At 31.6% G+C, this 18285-nt stretch overlaps 1 protein-coding gene across 1 annotated transcript in view; it reads right to left on the bottom strand.

Annotated features, from left to right (window-relative positions):
• Nucleotides 1-1487: 1487 nt before the first annotated feature.
• Nucleotides 1488-18285, bottom strand: part of LOC134236528 (uncharacterized) — a 31527-nt gene continuing 14729 nt past the window's right edge. Inside the window, exons 8-16 of the mRNA XM_062718703.1 lie at nucleotides 17248-17304; nucleotides 16923-16985; nucleotides 11092-11157; nucleotides 7760-7813; nucleotides 3524-3574; nucleotides 3345-3407; nucleotides 3021-3083; nucleotides 2294-2353; nucleotides 1488-1594 (exon numbers count right to left, since the gene is read on the bottom strand). Of these exons, the coding sequence (XP_062574687.1) occupies nucleotides 1488-1594; nucleotides 2294-2353; nucleotides 3021-3083; nucleotides 3345-3407; nucleotides 3524-3574; nucleotides 7760-7813; nucleotides 11092-11157; nucleotides 16923-16985; nucleotides 17248-17304 (584 nt within the window). The remainder of the gene's footprint in view (nucleotides 1595-2293; nucleotides 2354-3020; nucleotides 3084-3344; nucleotides 3408-3523; nucleotides 3575-7759; nucleotides 7814-11091; nucleotides 11158-16922; nucleotides 16986-17247; nucleotides 17305-18285) is intronic.

Genomic DNA, 18285 nt, shown 5'->3' with positions numbered 1-18285 from the left:
ATGTCAAAGTAGGTCAAAACCCAAAGTCAAGGTCAAGAGGTTAAATTTGCAGCCACCAAAGAAGACTTGTCAAAAGAAATACACCTATGAAATACAAGAGGCCCATGGGCCATATCGCTCATTCGAGCGGTGTGGCTAAGAAAAAGTAGTAATTGGTTTACTATTGAAAAGTTTAAATCCAAAAGTTTGGCCCCGTCCTACCCCCAGGGGTCATGATTTGAACAAACTTGAGTCTACACTACCTGAGAATGCTTCCATATAAATAATTTCTATATAAAACTTTGGTCGGCCATTGTGGCCCCGCCCTACCCCTGAGGGTCATGTTTTGAAAAAACTTGTATCTACACTACATGTACCTGGGGATGCTTCCATATAAATATGAGCAATTATAGCTTTGCTGTTCTTGAGAAGAAGATTTTTAAAGACTGTTCCTATATATTTCTATATAAAACTTTGGTCGGCCATTGTGGCCCGCCCTACCCCCGGGGGTCATGATTTGAACAAACTTGAATCTACACTACCTGGGGATGTTTCCATATAAATATTAGCAATTATGGCTTTGCTGTTTCTTGAGAAGAAGATTTTTTAAGGATTTTCCTATATAATTTCTCTATAAAACTTTGGTCGGTCAATATGGCACCGCCCTGCCCCTGAGGGTCATGATTTAAACAAACTTGAATCTATACTACCTGAGGATTTTTCCATATAAATATGAGCAATTATGGCTTTGCTGTTCTTGAGAAGAAGATTTTTAAAGAATTTTCCTATATAGTTCTATATATAAAACTTTGGTCGGCCATTGTGGCCCCGCCCTCCCCCCAGGGGTCATGATTTGAACAAACTTAAATCTACACTACCTGAGGATGTTTCCCCATAAGTTTCATCTTTCCTGGCACAGTGGTTCTTGAAAAGAAGATTTTTAAAACATACCATCAAATTTTCACTAATTCTCAATTATCTCCCCTTGAATGAGGGCGTGGCTCTTTATCTGAACAAACCTGAATCCCCTTTTCCCAAGAATGCTTTGTGGCAAGTTTGGTTGAAATTGGCCAAGCAGTTCTTGAGAAGAAGTCGAAAATATGAAAAGTTTACAGACAGACAGACAGACGGACGGACGGACGGACGCCGGACAAAATGTGATCAGAAAAGCTCACTTGAGCCTTTGGCTCAGGTGAGCTAATAAAAACCATAGCTCGAACTACCCAAAAGTTATAGGCAAGGATAATGGTATGTTTTTAGGGACAAACAGACAGACAGACAGCGAGATGTTTGGGATGCCAACTCTACTCTCGTTTTTAGATTTACCTTGAATGTCACTTTACTTTTACACTTGTCATTTACTTCAATTGTTTAAATTGAGAGTAAAATTGTTTTTACATTGACTTTTCATGCAGTTCACTTTTTATTTTTATTCTAAAAGTTATATATTTTAAAGCAAAAAACCAATTTAAGATATGTGCAGCATACATAAGTACCGTCAATGACTGCTATGTGTTTGATTCACACTCATTACTTTCAAATTCACCTTCTAACTCCTCTTCTGACTGCTGCGTTTTACAGTCCCTTTGATTTCTTTCTTTCTTTAAATTTGGAACTACAATTAAAACAAATCCTTTGCTTTTGAATTTATGTGTAACTAAATTTGATACAACTTCCAAAAATCAATTTAAAGGGGCATGGACACAGTTTCAGCTAAAATTTCAAAACTTTTTTTTCCTTTTTTACAAATATATTTTACTAGGGTCTTTCTAACGATCATCTAAAATCGAACGCCAGTTGTCCAGACATAAGACAGATTTAGAGCTCCAAACCTTTCTTATGTTAACAAGACTACTATAATGTTCTTGTTTACACAGGTTAATTAATAAATGTTCGTTTTGTTATAGATATGATATTTTCTATGTGTAAACAAAAACAAGGCACGAGCCTTGTTTACATTATGAAGAACTTAAAGTTCTGTATCTTGTTTGTTATTCAATAAATGATGTTCAAATTTTTGTTAATCAATAGATGATGCCTTAGGTAGGAATTGTAAACATTAACAATGGTTTTAAAAATCAGTTAAATCTGTGTCCAGGCCCCTTTTATATCATTTTACTTCTTCCATTTAATATATAATTTATTCAGTAGTATTAACTAGAAGTGATAGGGAACACATTCTCATGAGTAGTGTATGTTATATTTCGGGTTTGTTTTGAAAGGTAATACTAGTGGATGCATAGTTTTTCGTATGCACAAACAAATATGACTTTTTCCAATAGTACAGTAGAAATAGTAATTCTTGTATTATTACCTTTAGGTTTTTCTATTTTCTGATTTTCTTTATTTGTGGGAGTACCCGAGTCCCCATGATCTGTTATTTACAAAAATACATTAAAGTTCAATGGTCAGAGGATCTTTATTTCTTGTGCTTTGACAAATATAAAGTTTCCGAAGATAGGGGGGATATTAAAAACTTATCATAACCTTTAGGTTTACCTATTTGGACTTTTTGTGCGCCACTAGCACCTGTATTTTCCTGATCTGCAATTTACAATTTACGACAGAAATACATCGATATTAAACTTGTACGACATTCATATATCTGTAGAAGAAAGATTGTTACAGCCTATTATCTTTTATCCTGAAGATAAACTATGCCTTTTATCATGGGAATGACGATTGTTTTTTGATCGCGCAAACAAGTAACAGGAAACAATTTTTTTCAGTTAACTTGATAGATAAATGTGTCTTTGAAGAATTCATTAATTCTTAAAAATCACCTGTTATTAGACATTATGCATCTGTTTTCAAAATATTGTAAACAAATATCTTTCTGCTATATTTTGTTGGAAAACGAATTTAATAGTGCCTGCTCTACGCTTGTATTATACTTCAATATACCTTGAATGTTAATTTTCTCCTTTTGTTCTGTAAAAAGTGTTTAAAAGAAACACTAAATGTATTAACAATAAGCCCCATTCAATCATTGTTGAATATTCATGTGTACATCATTAACAATAATGACTTTTATATATTACCTTCCGATTGCTCTTTAGAGTTCTCTGCTTTTGAGTCTTTAGCTTCTTTTTCTTTCTTTGTAACTACAATTAGGGTAATTGAATTTAATATATATAACTAAAATTTATTAATTGTAAGTTTTCTTCTTTTATCAAATAAATTCATTTCATATAGATTTATTTATTTATCAATTTTGAATGGACGCTCCCTTGAAAATACACTTTACATTTTTGATTCCTTAATTATGTTACATCGGGGTAGAGGATGCATAATTTTATTTTATGCACAAACAAATATGACCTTTTCCGCAAGTACAGTAGAAATAGTTATACTTGTATCATTACCTTTAGGTTTTTCTATTGTCTGATTTTCTTTATTTGTGCTGGGAGTACCTGTGTCCCCATGATCTGTTATTTACAAAAAAATATTAACATTTAATGGTCTGAAAATATTTTTTCTTGTGCATTGACAAATATTAAATATTACAAGTAAAAAGAGGAGATTGCAAATAAGTTATCATTACCTTCAGGTTTATCTAGTTGGACTGCGCCAGCAGTACCCGCGATTTCTTGATCTGAAGTTAACAACATAAATGCATCGATATTAAACTGATTTTATCAATTTCAACTAGGATATTAATATTTTTAGAAAAAAAAGCCACAGCCTATAATCGTTTATCCTAGAGACATACTGTGCTTATTTTCATAAGTATGACGATTGTTTCTTTATCGTACAACATGTAACCTCAAATATTTTTTCAGTCACATTGGGAAAAAATGTGCGTTTTGCAGAATTCATCAATTTCTAAAAACACCTATTATTAGACATTATGTATCTTACTTCATAATATTTAAAACTAGAGGTATAGTGAGCAATGAGTTCACTAAATGATAAAACCCGCCTTCCATTTGGTTGTAATGGCAAAGTCAACTTTTTACTGAGGCCGGGAAACCCAAATTATGTATCGGATCAAAAGGTAAAATATGATGTGCTCAATGGAAACATGTAATAAATATTCTGTGAAAGTTTCATAAAATTTTACTCAATAGTATAAAATAGGAGTTGCAGATAAGAGATGGGTACCCAAAAGCGTAACAGACAGACGGTCGGACGTACAGGCTAGATGGACAGACGGACGGACCTACCGAATACAGTTTACCCTCTCACTTTTCAAGAAGGGGTATAAGACATTTTCTTTCTAGGATACTTTGAGGGAAAACTCATTAAGTGAATCTTTTAAGTCTGTTACTAAAAAGAAAATCTACATGTTTTAATAATAAACTCTATTTAATTTTTGTGTACAGTGGACCTTCAGATATCCGGACGCCAGATATCCGGATGCTTCAGTATCCGGACGCCTTTTCATTGGAACGGAATTTTAAAATTCTTATTTGTCTTGTTTAACTGGTAGTTCAGATATCCGGACGCTTCACATATCCGGACAAATTGACTGGGAACCAAAGCGTCCGGATAAATGAGGGTCCACTGTATATACAATGGCTTATGTATATTATTATCATTAACAATAATGAATTTTATATAATACCTTCTGATTGCCCTTAAAGTCCCCTGCTTTTGAGTCTGTAGGTTTTATTTCTTTCTTTGGAATTACAATTTGAACAAATCCTTCTTATTTGTTTATACATGTGACTGAATTAAATATGAATAACTCAAATTTATTTTTTTGTTAGCTTTATTCTTTAATAGAAAAAATTCTTTTAAAATCAATTTTCAAGGGGAGTTACATTGAAAACACATTCTTGATTATGTTGTATCAGAATTATATTGAAATGATATTGAAAGATAATTCGAAAAGGTGCATGATTTTCATAAACATATATATTAACAAATATGCCCTTTTCGCAAGTATCGTGGAAATAGTAATTCTTGTATCATTACGTTTAGGTTTTTCTATTTTCTGCTGTTTTTTATTCGTGGTGAAATTACCTGTGTCCCCTTGATCTGTAATTTACAGAAAAACATAAACCGTTAAACTGGTCTGAGGATTTTTTTTCTTGTGCTTTGGTATATATAAAATTTCGGAAGATAAAGTTGAAATAACAAATATTTTATCATTTCTTCAGGTTTACCAATTTGGAATGTCTTTACAATTTCAACTACTTCATTCATATACGAATGTTGTTCAAAATATTCGTGGACGATGTCAATCTTCGTTATATTACTCACAAGAAATTTAAAATGACATTATTAATGTGTATAAATATTTCTTTTGCTGATTTGTAAAGTTTCATTCCATTCGTTTTAACAGAATCAATTTTCTTAATCTTAAAATCAACATGTCTGTACCCGTGGAGCTAGCACCCTTAACGGCAATATAACGTCAATACATAGCGTCAAGATTTTCTAAAAAATACTATTCAAATATATTTCACAGTTTAATCCAATGCCCACTCATTAAATCCTTCTTTAATATCTGACATTCATTTTTCAAAGAATTGCTCTCCTTGTATAATTTCCGTTTTTAAGGTTTCAATTTCTATTATTACTTAACTAACCGTTTTTAAGGTTTCAATTTATTACTTAACTCTGCTTTCACAGGACACGCAACTGTGAAGCAACTATGTCTTTTTTGACGTTCTAACTATTTAAAGTTTTTTACAGTGAAACCGTAGCTTCACGGATTATCCTAGTCAATACAGGGTCTCTGTCACTCAAATACTGTCTGTACTATTTGTACATACATGCGCAAATCGCTTAAGACAAATTTTCTTGATTCCTCAAACAATTTTAGAGTATATTCAGGGTTTCTCGTGAGTAAAACATAAATTTGAATCGTTTTTTTTTTCTCTACGGCGTTCTAAAACGTCATCGTTTTGTCTTTTTCAATGAGGACTACCGATCTTCTTAAGTTAATTTCTTTTCAACAAACAACATATAAAGCCATAATTTTGTATACTTAGCGATGCAACAATTCTGAATTTGAATTGTTAGATTGTTTTTCGTTTTTGCTCCATTTACAGAAAATATGCATGCATGCATTATATAGTGTATTGTTTGTAACCTGCTCTGCAATCCGTTTTTTGCATTTTTATAATCTGGTTAAGTTTTTATTAATTCGTAATATTTTGGAAAAAATTGATACAAATCAAATGGATTTATTGTAAAATATTTTTACCAAATTCGGAGAATATATGACGTCAATTACACTTACTTTTATACAAGTATTCATATCAAGCAGAATTTATGCAAAATCTTATGCGTGAAAAGAAGAAAACACTTGCTGTAACCTTTAACTCGACATTTAGATATATCGACGACGTATTGTCAATTAATAATGGTAATTTCCATTCCTACGTCGATACGATATATCCTGGTGAGCTTGAGATAAAAGTTACCACAGAGTCCGACACTACTGTTTCATACTTTGATATTTTAATTGAAAAAGACACTAATGGTAATCTAACAATCAAACTATATGATAAACGTGATGACTTTAACTTTTCTATCGTCAATTTCCCTAACTTATGTAGCAATATACCTTCGTCGCCTGCATACGTAGTATATATATCTCAGTTGATTCGATAAGCAAGAGCATGCTCTACGTATGAACAATTTCTAAAACGAGGTGGGTTATTGACAAGCAAGTTGATGAAACAAGAATTACAGCAGTCTTGTTTAAAGTCATCATTTCGGAAGTTCTTTGGTCGATACAATGACCTTGTCAGCAAAAACAGTTTATCATTGAGTCAAATGCTGACTGACGTTTTTCATACCAAATGTTAGTCCATTATTTATACACTGATTTGAGGACGGATTTTCCCGTTATTTCCTGGTTATGACAAGGAGCACACGGCGGGTGAGACTGGACGACAGGGGATGCTCACTCATCCATGGCATCTGATCCCACCTCTGATATTTCGGGGGTCCGTTTTGCTCTGCTCTTATTTCGTATTGTTTTATGGAATTTGAGGTTGAATACTGTTCGTTATCTCCATGTCCTTCTTAAAGAAGATATGAACGTTGTCCACGAAATTTTCGAACAACCCTCGTATTTGTAGATGAAAGATTGTTACAGCCTATAATCTTTTATCCTAGAGGCAAACTGTACTTATTTTCATAGGTATGACGATTGTTTCTTTACCAATCAACTCGTAACCGGAAACACTTTTTGAATTCACTTTTAGTTAAATGAATGTGCGTTTTGAAGAGAAAGTCATCATTTGGAAAAAAAATCCAAAACAGCTGTTACTAGACATTATGTACTTAGTCATTATATTAAAAAAAATATTTTCCTAGGGTATTTTGGGGGGGAATAAATTTAGTGGTGCCGCTTTACTCTTGATATATACTACAGTATACCTTGAGTATTATTTTTCTTCTTTACTTCTGTAATTTAAAAGAAACACTAAACGTTTCTACAAAAAATACTATTTAACTTTGTGAAATATGCATATGTACATCATTAACAATAATGATTTTCATATATAACCGTCCGATTGCCCTTAAAAGTCTTTATTTGTAACAGTTTACTACAATTGAGAAAAATCCTTCGTTTGTGTCTCTAAATGTAAACCATTTAAATATACGTTATATAAGTTAAATTTACTTAATTTAAGTTAACATTTTCAAATAAAAAAAAATCCTTTATATATCAATTGTGAATGAAACTTATATTTAACACAAGTTCTTAATTAGATTGTATCAGTTTGTATTGAAAAGTAATGCAAAAGATGCATAATTTTTCGTATTCTCAAACAAAAATGTCCATTTGCACAAGTAAAATATAAAAAGTAATTACCTTTGGGTTTTTGATTTCCTTTATTTGTGCTATGAGTATCTGTAAGCCCTTGATCTGTAAATAACAAAAATATATTAATGCTAATGGTCTGAAAACCTGAAATAACAAAATATACGTGCATTAATCACTGAATCTGATCCTTTAATTTTGTTAAAATCAGAACATACATGTAGTTAAAAATGTGATAGTTTGTAGTTAAGAACTTAAATTGTGGCATGTTTTAAAACTAGCACTAAAGAAAAAGTCTCAATAAGCCATTATCTCTGGTAAATATCTTTGTTGACAACCCTGCGCTCTATATTTTCTAAATAAAAGTATCATGATTTTGATCTGTTTGGTGAGTACATTTAGATAGGATTTACCTCTTGTTGACATGCTAAGAATAGATAATATGTCACGTGATTCCATGCCGCCACTAGTGAATACATTCGGAAAGCGTGTTCTCTGTAGGAAGCGTCACATGTAGCTTATATGTGAAAAATGCAGACACCTGCTTTCATTTTTTTAAAATTCAAAAAAGATTTTCTATAGACTCCGATGAATATCACTTATATTAACTTTGGGACACTTTTTCGGGACATATTTAAATTTCCATTCACGCAATCCCAAGTTTCCTGTTCATTGGGAACAGCACACGAATTAATATATACGAGTAGATGTATATTAATACACATTTAATCAATTTCTTGCGAAAAAGAAACAAAAAGGCGAAAAATACCAAAGACGTCATAATTCTTTTTTTTCAAGGTTGGAGAAGGGTTTTTTTTCCCTCTTTTTCTTTACCAAATTCAGGTTTCTTGTATATTTTTTTTCTCAGCACTCCCTGTGCGCATTTGCCGTTATTTATTATGCGGTTGCTTGTGCTTCTTAAACTATCAAATAAAGAAAGTTGATATACTCCGACGTAGTGGTTTAAATATCTTGACATTTTATACAACAATGATAGATTTAAAAAAAAATGTGATTCGGGATTTTCAAAACACCGACAAAAAATACATTACGAACTAACAAAAAGACTTCCACCCACCCAAAGTCCAAAATAATACAAATGATGCAAAATAGAATTCAAGGTCATTGAAAATTATTTTTCCCAATTGTTTATTGTTTTTTATTTATTATCTCATGCTACAACTCATCGTTATCTTCCCTTATATACAATATCTAATTTAAATGTCTCTGCCCATGTGTATATAATAGAGAAACTGTTCTCTGTTCGAAAGAAAATGTTCCGGAATTTGTGTGTATAGTAGGTGTTGAAAATCGGCTTGTATTTCTTGATATTCTAAGTTATTAATAATGATTGTACAAATGTTAATTAGAAATACTTTGTTATACACAATGAAACTAAAAATAATACCATATCCTCATGTATATTCTGTAAAATAAGGACAAAAAAGGGACCACGCTACTATACTAATTGGAATACTCCTTTGATTCAATTGAAAGCATACATGGAGACCACAGGAATGTCAGACACCTCGGTCCAACGACACCCCGGCCATTGACATCTCGGCCCAATGACGCCTCGGCTCAGACAGGTCGGCCCAAGATTAAAGACAGGTCGGCTAATCTTAAAGACACCTTGGCCCAAACCGAATTTCATTGAAAAATATACATATATCCGATTCCTGGATTTGTGACTTTTAAAAATAAAATATATTTATGGAAAAAAAGTAAACAAAAACAATCAATTTTTCTTAAAGCGGCACAGTGAGTCAAAATCATATCTTAATTTTAAGATTCTGTAGCATACAGAGAAAGACTTACGAAAATTATGAGTATATAGCGAAGATATGACAATTAAACTGCAAGATTTGACTGCACAATATAAGTGACGGAAAAACAAAAGTTGTATCTACCGTTTCGTTGTTTCGAATATGTCAAGGTCACGCTACTCTTATTTTTAGCTCAAACTTGTAAACAAAATTCAACTGGAGCATGCAAAGGTGAGAAATATGTTCTAACAACTTTTTAAAAAGATTACATCAAATTTTTTGGTCTACTTATATTCATTCGTGGATACCTGAGACCATGGTAACTATGGAAACTTATTCAACACTTTTCTGCGCACGCGTATAATAGGGAGGAAGAAGTACCAGGGTATTTTGCAATATTTTCGTTCTGGGGCAGACAGAAATTATTTTTACTTTTATTTTTCCCCATAAACATTTAATTTTTTGGTTCTGAAACCTGTAATTTTCTGAAACCTAATACTTTAAGGAATTGAACAAAATTTACAGAGGTCATGCAAAAATTCTACATTTGTCATTTTTCCCCTTTGTGCGTCACTGTGCCACTTTAACTATAAATTAAGAAACTTCTCCGAGCATATAAACTCTAATTAAGGAATGAGAAGACATAATTAAGGTGTTTAATCAGTCCATTGCTAAACAAAAAAATCTGCGGCGCTTTTTCTGGAGTTTCAAATGTACGTGTGTCATACAAGAGACGATGGGGGTTAATTACGAGCAAGTTCATTAATGGTTTTAACAATAAGAAAATTCATATAGGTTTTTTTTTAAATCCGTTTGCGCATTTACCCATCACGGTAAAAAATGCATATGCATATAGAAAACAGGGAAAAAATGATATCATACCCCCCCCCCTTTCCCTATCTGATATTTAGAAAGAAAATATACATGTATAATCGTCAGAAAGACATTAAATTAATTATCGAATAATGCCAATTCAGACACACAATTAGTTTATTCTATCAACAAATTTTGCTTGAGCCGAAGTATCTTTTACATGGGCCGACATGTCAATAATTCTGAAGGAATTTTGTCAAATTTGAAATACATTTCACTTCGGAAAATATAAAGCACAAGATTGCCAATATGAGATTTTTATATAAAAGTTGCATCTGATTCTAGTGTATGAAATATAATTCAAAAATACATGTAGATAGGCAAGCTTGTCCTCACTACATATTTTCTGATAGGATATATCCTATAAAATTGATCTAAAATGATATTTTAAGAAAGAAAAAAGAAAATTGACATATTTTCGGACCTTCTTGTCACTTCTGTGTATCTCATAGCCTATAATAAATACTAATTCTATTGCAGGGTAGATAAGTGGTCTTCAATCAATAAAATATGTCATTAGTCCAAAAAAAAAACCTTAAGCCAGGGGCATAAAATGGGCTCACACTCTCCTCTACTTAATATCTTTAGAATGCTAAAATATTTAGCATTTAGTTTTTTAAAATCTCATTTTAAGTCATATAGTACTTGTGTACACTTTCTAACTCAATCTCTGTGCAACATTCATATTAATTAAGAAAAAATTTGTTGTTTTTTTTCCGCCAATATAGTGGAAATTTTTATTACCTTCAGGTGTCACGATTTTCTGATTGACTTTTCTTGTGTCAGCAGTACCTGTTTCTTCTTCATCTGCTGTTTACAAAAATAATACATTAATATATCAAACAAGTTAACTTTCAATATTTTCAAAAATACCCTTCTTATTTAAAAAAATGTCTGCAAATTTCCAACAAATAACCTTTTCACTTATTTTTGGACATCACTTTTTGTTTCGCCGCTTTCAGAAATCGAGGGGACATTTAATCTCATGCATCTGTCCGTTTGTCAGATGTTATGATTTTTGACCTCGTTACCTTGACGTTTGACCGACTTTTCTACAAAAATTTAACCTTGATCATATCCTTTGAATTGAATCAATATGGATATATGGAATTCATATGGAATCAAGTCAAAAAGAAAAACACGAGTCTTTTTTAAAAATATGTATAAAATTTTAAAAATAATATCTGCACTATATTTTTTAAAGTGATATTCTACGAGTTTAAAACAGATTTCTTTCTGATCAAACATCATGATGATCATCTTGTCCACATATTTATGACAAAAATCCACAATTTGTCAGATTCCCTTTCTAAAGAAGAAATTCTTCAAAATCAAATGTCAGTTTGAAATATTTTTAATATTCCACAGAGTCAAAAGGAATTTGAACTACCCTATATATATTTGATTCCGAAACTTCATAAAAATCCTTACAAACAAAGACAAATTGCGGGTTACAGTAAATGTTCAACAAAGCCTCTTTCGTTAAGTACTCTTTATTAACCCTCTAGAACCCTACGTAGCATATATGCTACATATTTTTCTAAGCTGTGTAAAAGGATAAAAATAGACTGAATACAGTAAAATCCCACTGTATCATATCTGCTACATGGCCATAACCAAGACTTGGTTTCGAACTGATTGCTAGCTCTACATCAGGTGTGAAATATGATCCTCTGAAAATGTCAGCTTCCATGAGGATTCAAGGTTTAACAAATACCAAGAAAATATCTTGCTGGAGGTGCACTTTTACAGGCGAGATGTACTTGTTTTTCAAATTAAATGTGATATTTTTGTATTAAAAATTAAGTTCTTAAATATGAATTACACATAACTTCTAAATATATATTTCAACATAAACAAAACAATGTAGCATATATGCTACAACGGTCATTCATTTACCAAAAGGGGAAGACAACTCTTGGAAGGTATTAAAAAACCAAAAATGAAAAATAAATTAAATAAGAAATTTCTCCAGGTTCTAAGTAATAAATTTTATTCATATCTGTTAGCATAAGCACAAGACCAAGAAGACATGTAAGAGACATTTCAAAATTGATGAATAATTATGAAAGTGATTGTGATAAACTAGATTTGGACAGTTAGGGGGATGGGTATCTACCCGATAAAGATGGTGCTGAAAGTGAAGATAAATCTATTGAAAGTATATGTACACGTACATCTTTTGGCACATAATTGTGGTTCTGCAGTAAACAGTTGGCTATGGTATGGCTGTATCCTGTTGCAACAAAAACCATCAACATTATGCAAATTCATTGACGAAATTGCAGCTGTGCTAATTGAGCCTAAAACTAAGATACGACAGCCATGTGTTTCTCCCCCACATCTTCCTAAATCTCCAAAATATATAGTCAAAAGGCCTGCTGACATAATATGAAAAGTTCAAGTTAGTCATTGGCCAACCTGGGAGAAAAAACGACAGCGGTGCAAACTCGATCAGTGGTTATGATGGACTTTCATTTGTGAAATTTCTCAAATGTGATGAAGTCTTTGTCTTAATAAAGACAGAAATTTACACATATAAATGCCAAACTAATCTAGTCAAAATATTATTTCCCCTAAACTTTTAAAAAATGAATTATAATATATATTTCTATACATTTTATATTTTTTACAATCTTTGGTGTTTTTGCCAAATTTTACACGTCAAGTAAATGAAATTCTTCGCATATTGAACATATAAACATTATACTTCACTGAATATATTATTTTTAGTCTTATTTTTTAACAAAAATAAATCAATACAAGTAAAAAACATTTATGTATCATATTTGCAACATATGTACTGGTATCCCGGTGTAGCGTATATCACCCCTACTAATGTGTTCGGGACCTTTTATTTTTCGGTGTTCAGCAAATTATAAAACCCGATGAGTTCAGAGTAGCTCTGACAGTGGTTCTGATGAGAGTTTACGAGACTTCAGCGAGATAGGGTAAATTATTCACGGAAATGTGGCTAGGAAGTGACTAGCACGTGGAGACATAGTAAACATTAAAGTTATGTTGCATTTTAGTTTTCACAACCCTATCATATCATTCTGTAGGAATGTACTTCAAAATTTCTTGAATTCATCCAAGTTTAAATTATAAGTCTTCTAAGTATAAGTATAAGTATTCTCTATGATACAATTTTCTGCTGTCATGAATTAAAATTTCTTTTTGGACAAATATTGGCATGGGAACCGGGACTATATTTTTGGAGTCAGATTAGCAAATGAGGCACCAATGTGACTTTAACCGACAAATCAGCTAAATGAGAATTGCATTATGGGTTACTACGAATACTACAGGAATTTTACGCTTGATAAATTCCGTTATTGTACTATCGGTGAATACAATTGTCAGGTGGATTTCCTGACCAACACACGTGAACACGAGTTTAGTTATGTAAACATGTTTTGTCCATTTAAATGCATACGAGAAGCTGCTCGTTTTCCTTACCCTTGAAGTGTTGTTGTTCTCAACTTGACACTAACAACGTATGCATTTTATTAAACCTATGCTTTCTAGTTAACAACAACTTAAAATCACCCGTGATATATCTTTTATAGTTTCTAATGTTTGCATTTTGTTCACATTTTTTTTATTTTTCACTCCATTGAGATGATCATAAATTGACCTGAACCACGTGTTCAAAGTAACATGTAAACACATATTTGGCGTAAACGTATTCAATCAACAATTGGTCAGTTGCTCGTGTCGACGGTGGTAAGATCCTCTGTGCGCATTAATAGCAATAGCCATATAAGGCAAACAAAGGTTTGTCAGTGTAGATGATATTACTCATTTTTTTACCAGCGTATCGGTCGCTAGTAAGCTGTTATTTTTGCAGTAAACTATGATAAAATGTAAAATTATTATTTATCCCCCCCCCCCCTTTAGCCACCCATTACTGTTGAAATTCGTGAAAGTCTTTAAGCAAGGCGGTCTGGAAACACATTTTACATGGGACGTGTTTTCAGAAGAAACAGACTATAGCAATTTCCTGTTTACTGCCAACTTCATTTATAAAACCGGTTCTATCCTATAACCTTTGAATAGGTAAACCTAAACCACGTGTCTTGAATTTAAATCACAATAACATTAGTAGGGGTGTATATGCTACAACAATTTTTTCCCTTATTTGGAGAGAGAAATGTCAAAAAAGTGCAAAAATATTTTTAAATGATATAAAGTAACTCTTAGATAAAGTATAAGAATTTTACAGATGTATTAACTGCATTTGGGTACAAGAGGGTTAAGATATTAACAGTAGTTGAGGAAAAACTTCAGGAGTACTGTGCAACAATATATTCAAGAAGTGCTGTGAACCAGATGTGAAAACTCAAAGTTCAAAATAACTTTTGAACAATTTGAAATCACAAGATTTTACCAAAATCAATAGCTTAAAAACATACGACTGTTCAACTTTATTTATAACCATTCCCCACAATAAACTAAAGTCCGGGCTATTTGATGTCACTGACATCTGCTTTTTATATAAAAATGGAACTCGTAAATTTACTAACCTGGTCATTGGTCTTTTGCAAAATTATTTTGTTAAAACATATTCTGATTGCACACCCAAGTACTCTGAAGTTGACATCAAAGAGATACTTAAGTTTCTGATTGACAATATCTATGTGGTTTTTGGAGACCAGGTATTTCAACAATCTATTGGAATTCCCATGGTAACCAATTGCGCTCCGTAATATTAAGCGGAAGTATTTTTATATTAATACGAAACAGAATTTGTGCAAAAAGAAGAAAACACTTGCTGTGGCCTTTAACTCGACATTTAGATATATCGACGGAGATTTGTCAATTAACAATGGTAATTTCGTCGATACGATATATCCTGGTGACCTTGAGATAAAAAATACCACAGAGTCTGACACATTTGTTTCATACTTGAATATTTCATTTGAAAAAGACGTTAATGGTTATCTAACAACCAAGTTATATGATAAATGTGATAAATTTAATTTTTCTATCGTCAAATTCCCTTTTTTGTGCAGCAATATACCTTCATCACCTGCATACGGAATATATAGATCTCAGCTGCTTCGATGACCAAGAGCTTGATCTACGTATGAACAATTTCTAAACGAGGTAAATTATTGACAAGCAAGTTGATGAAACAAGAATATCTTCCGTCTCGTTTAAAGTCATCATTTTGCAAGATCTATGGTCGATACAATGACCTTGTCAGCAAATACAATTCATCATTGAGTCAAATGCTGACTGACGTTTTTCCTAACAATTGTAAGTCCATTACTTATACAATGAATTGACGACGGATTTTTCCATTATTTCCTGGTTATGACAAGGAGCACACGGTGGTAGTGACCGGCCAGCAAGGGGATTCTTACTCCTCCATGGCACCTGATGCCATCTCTAATGTTTCAGAGGTCCGTGTTTGCTCGACTTTTCTTTTGTATCGTTTAATGGACTTTTAAGTTTGAATACTGTTCGTTATCTCCATATTCTTCATATAATTCAATATTTACGATAGACTTCGTCCTTAGAAACAGTCTTAATATGCGTAATAATTTTTTTAATTATTAGATCATAATGAAGTTTTCATCATATATGAGCAAAAGCTAGCGATATTGACAACAAATAACAAGTGCAGTCGATTATTTAAATTGACAAGACATTTGAAATTTGACATCACAAGCCTGACGTAGAAGTAGGTTATACGAAAACCTGAGGTAAAACTTACATCGTTAATATTTTGAAGTGCATTTTATTCCATTTTTCTAAAATGAGTGTGAGAAAAATATGAAATATCTAAAAGTTCTATTTAAAGTGTATTTTGATTTTTGTAGTTACATTTTATCAATAAAATCGTTTGAAAATACTTAAGAGAGCGTTGGTGCTCTCGTGAAGTTACGATAGATTTTGCACTAAGGATATTTTGTGTAAACGACTTCGATCAGACGTTTTCACTTCAGATAAAAAATATGTCGTAATTTTTTTTTGTGGAATTGGCAACTGGTGTCTCTTCTCTTCGTCTTTTTTGCAACAATACAATTTCTTTACCATTAAAGCAAATACAGTGTACCAACGTTACCACCTTCGAAATAATTGTGACCTATTCAAACTACAGGCTCTTCAGATATCTCACTAATACATGTACTCACTGTACCACTCTTAAATATGTGACTTGCTTTTCTCTCTTCTCCTTGCCCATTTTTTTTGACGAGATTCTTAAATAAAAAATTGTCCTTTTTATCTTTCGGTATGTTTTTTGCGCAATTCATATAACCGGATATGACATTCACTGTGAAAAATTATAATCTAAAACGATTGCGATTACGAATCCGGCCATTGTGACATAATTCTTACTCTAATACGATATTTTCGTATTTTAAGAGTGGACCTACGTAAATGGTACCCGCTTTTTCTATCGAACTACAATATACCATAGTTGTTATTTTCCTCCTTTACATCTGTTATTTAAAAGAAACAATTAACCCCATTTAATCTTTTTGCAGCATGTGCATCATGATCATTGAATGTGCATCATTTATGTGCTTCATTAACAATAGTAATTTCTGATATATTACATGTACCATTTGAAATCCCTTTAAAGTCCTCTGCTTTTGAGTCTTTAGATTTTCTTTCTTTCTTTGGATCTACAATTTAAAAAACTCCTTTGTTTTTGCCTATATTTGTAACTTATTTTTATGCAAATTACAGCCAAGAATTTAATTTTACTTTTAATCAAACTTTGAACACATTAATTTAATATATAGCTATATTCAATGTAAGTGATATAGAACACTCTCTTTTATATATTATATCCGATTTGTATTCAAAAGTATATTTTTCCTCGAGGTTATACAAATATAAGATTTTACGAAAATGAAAAGGAAAAAGTAACGAACTGATCATTACCTTCAGGTTCATCTTCTTGGACTTTTCTTGCGCCAGCATTTCCTGTACCTTCTTGATCTGCTGATTACAACAGACAAACATAAATATTAAACTGCTTTGAATATTTTCAAGTATGGCATTCATATATTTGTAGATGAAGGATAGTTACAATTTATTATCTTTTATCCTGAAGACAAACTGTACTATTGATTTTAGGTATGACGATTAATTCTTTATTGCGCCAACTTGAATCTGAGATAATTTTTAGTTGAATTGGTAAATAAATGTGCGTTTTGAAGATGAAGATGAAAACATTTGTTAATAGACACTATATACTTTTCATCATGATATGATAAAGTCTTTCTGAATATTTTGAAGGAGAAAAACATTAAACGCTGCCAGCTTTACTGTCATACTAAAATATAGCATGCTTGATATATTTTCCCTTTATTTTTTTTTTAAAGAAACACCAATTTTTTTTCAATATTCACCATTTTATCGGTTTGGAGTGCATTCCAATACCAAATATACGTTGCAACCACTTTTGAAAAAACTATTTTAATAATGATTAAGAAATAAAAATAAAAAAAATGATTGAACTATTGATTTTAATAGTGTTTTCATCAATAATTCCAATTGATATTAAAATAATCAATAATTGCTGACAATGATTTCAAAACTACCTTGCAAGGTCTATCGAAGTATCTAAATATAAAGATATAAAGATGAATTACCCATTCTGTTTTCTAATACGATAACCTTATTTATTGAATTTAAATCTATATCTAAATCTAAATTTATTTCTACGTAAAGCTGTTTTGTTTTCATTTTTGTAGAAATTTTAATTAATATTCGGACACTTTTTATTATACTGACCTAACAATAATTCAAACATGTATGCAAATGTTATAAGCAAGTTCCCGTTCAATCTGGCCGAATTGGCGAAAAACAATAAACAATTGAAATCAATTGATATTTGCAATTTTGAAATAATTTGTTGTATTAAGTTTTCTTTTTGACATTGATTTTGAAAGGAAATAAATAAATACATGTAGATGT

Source organism: Saccostrea cucullata, unplaced genomic scaffold (assembly GCF_032062105.1).
Source record: "Saccostrea cucullata isolate Sc308-1 unplaced genomic scaffold, CSIRO_AGI_Scuc_v1 ctg340, whole genome shotgun sequence".
Taxonomy (NCBI): Eukaryota; Metazoa; Mollusca; class Bivalvia; order Ostreida; family Ostreidae; genus Saccostrea; species Saccostrea cuccullata.
Note: the sequence above shows the minus strand (reverse complement) of the source record. Positions and strands in the feature narration are given on the sequence as shown.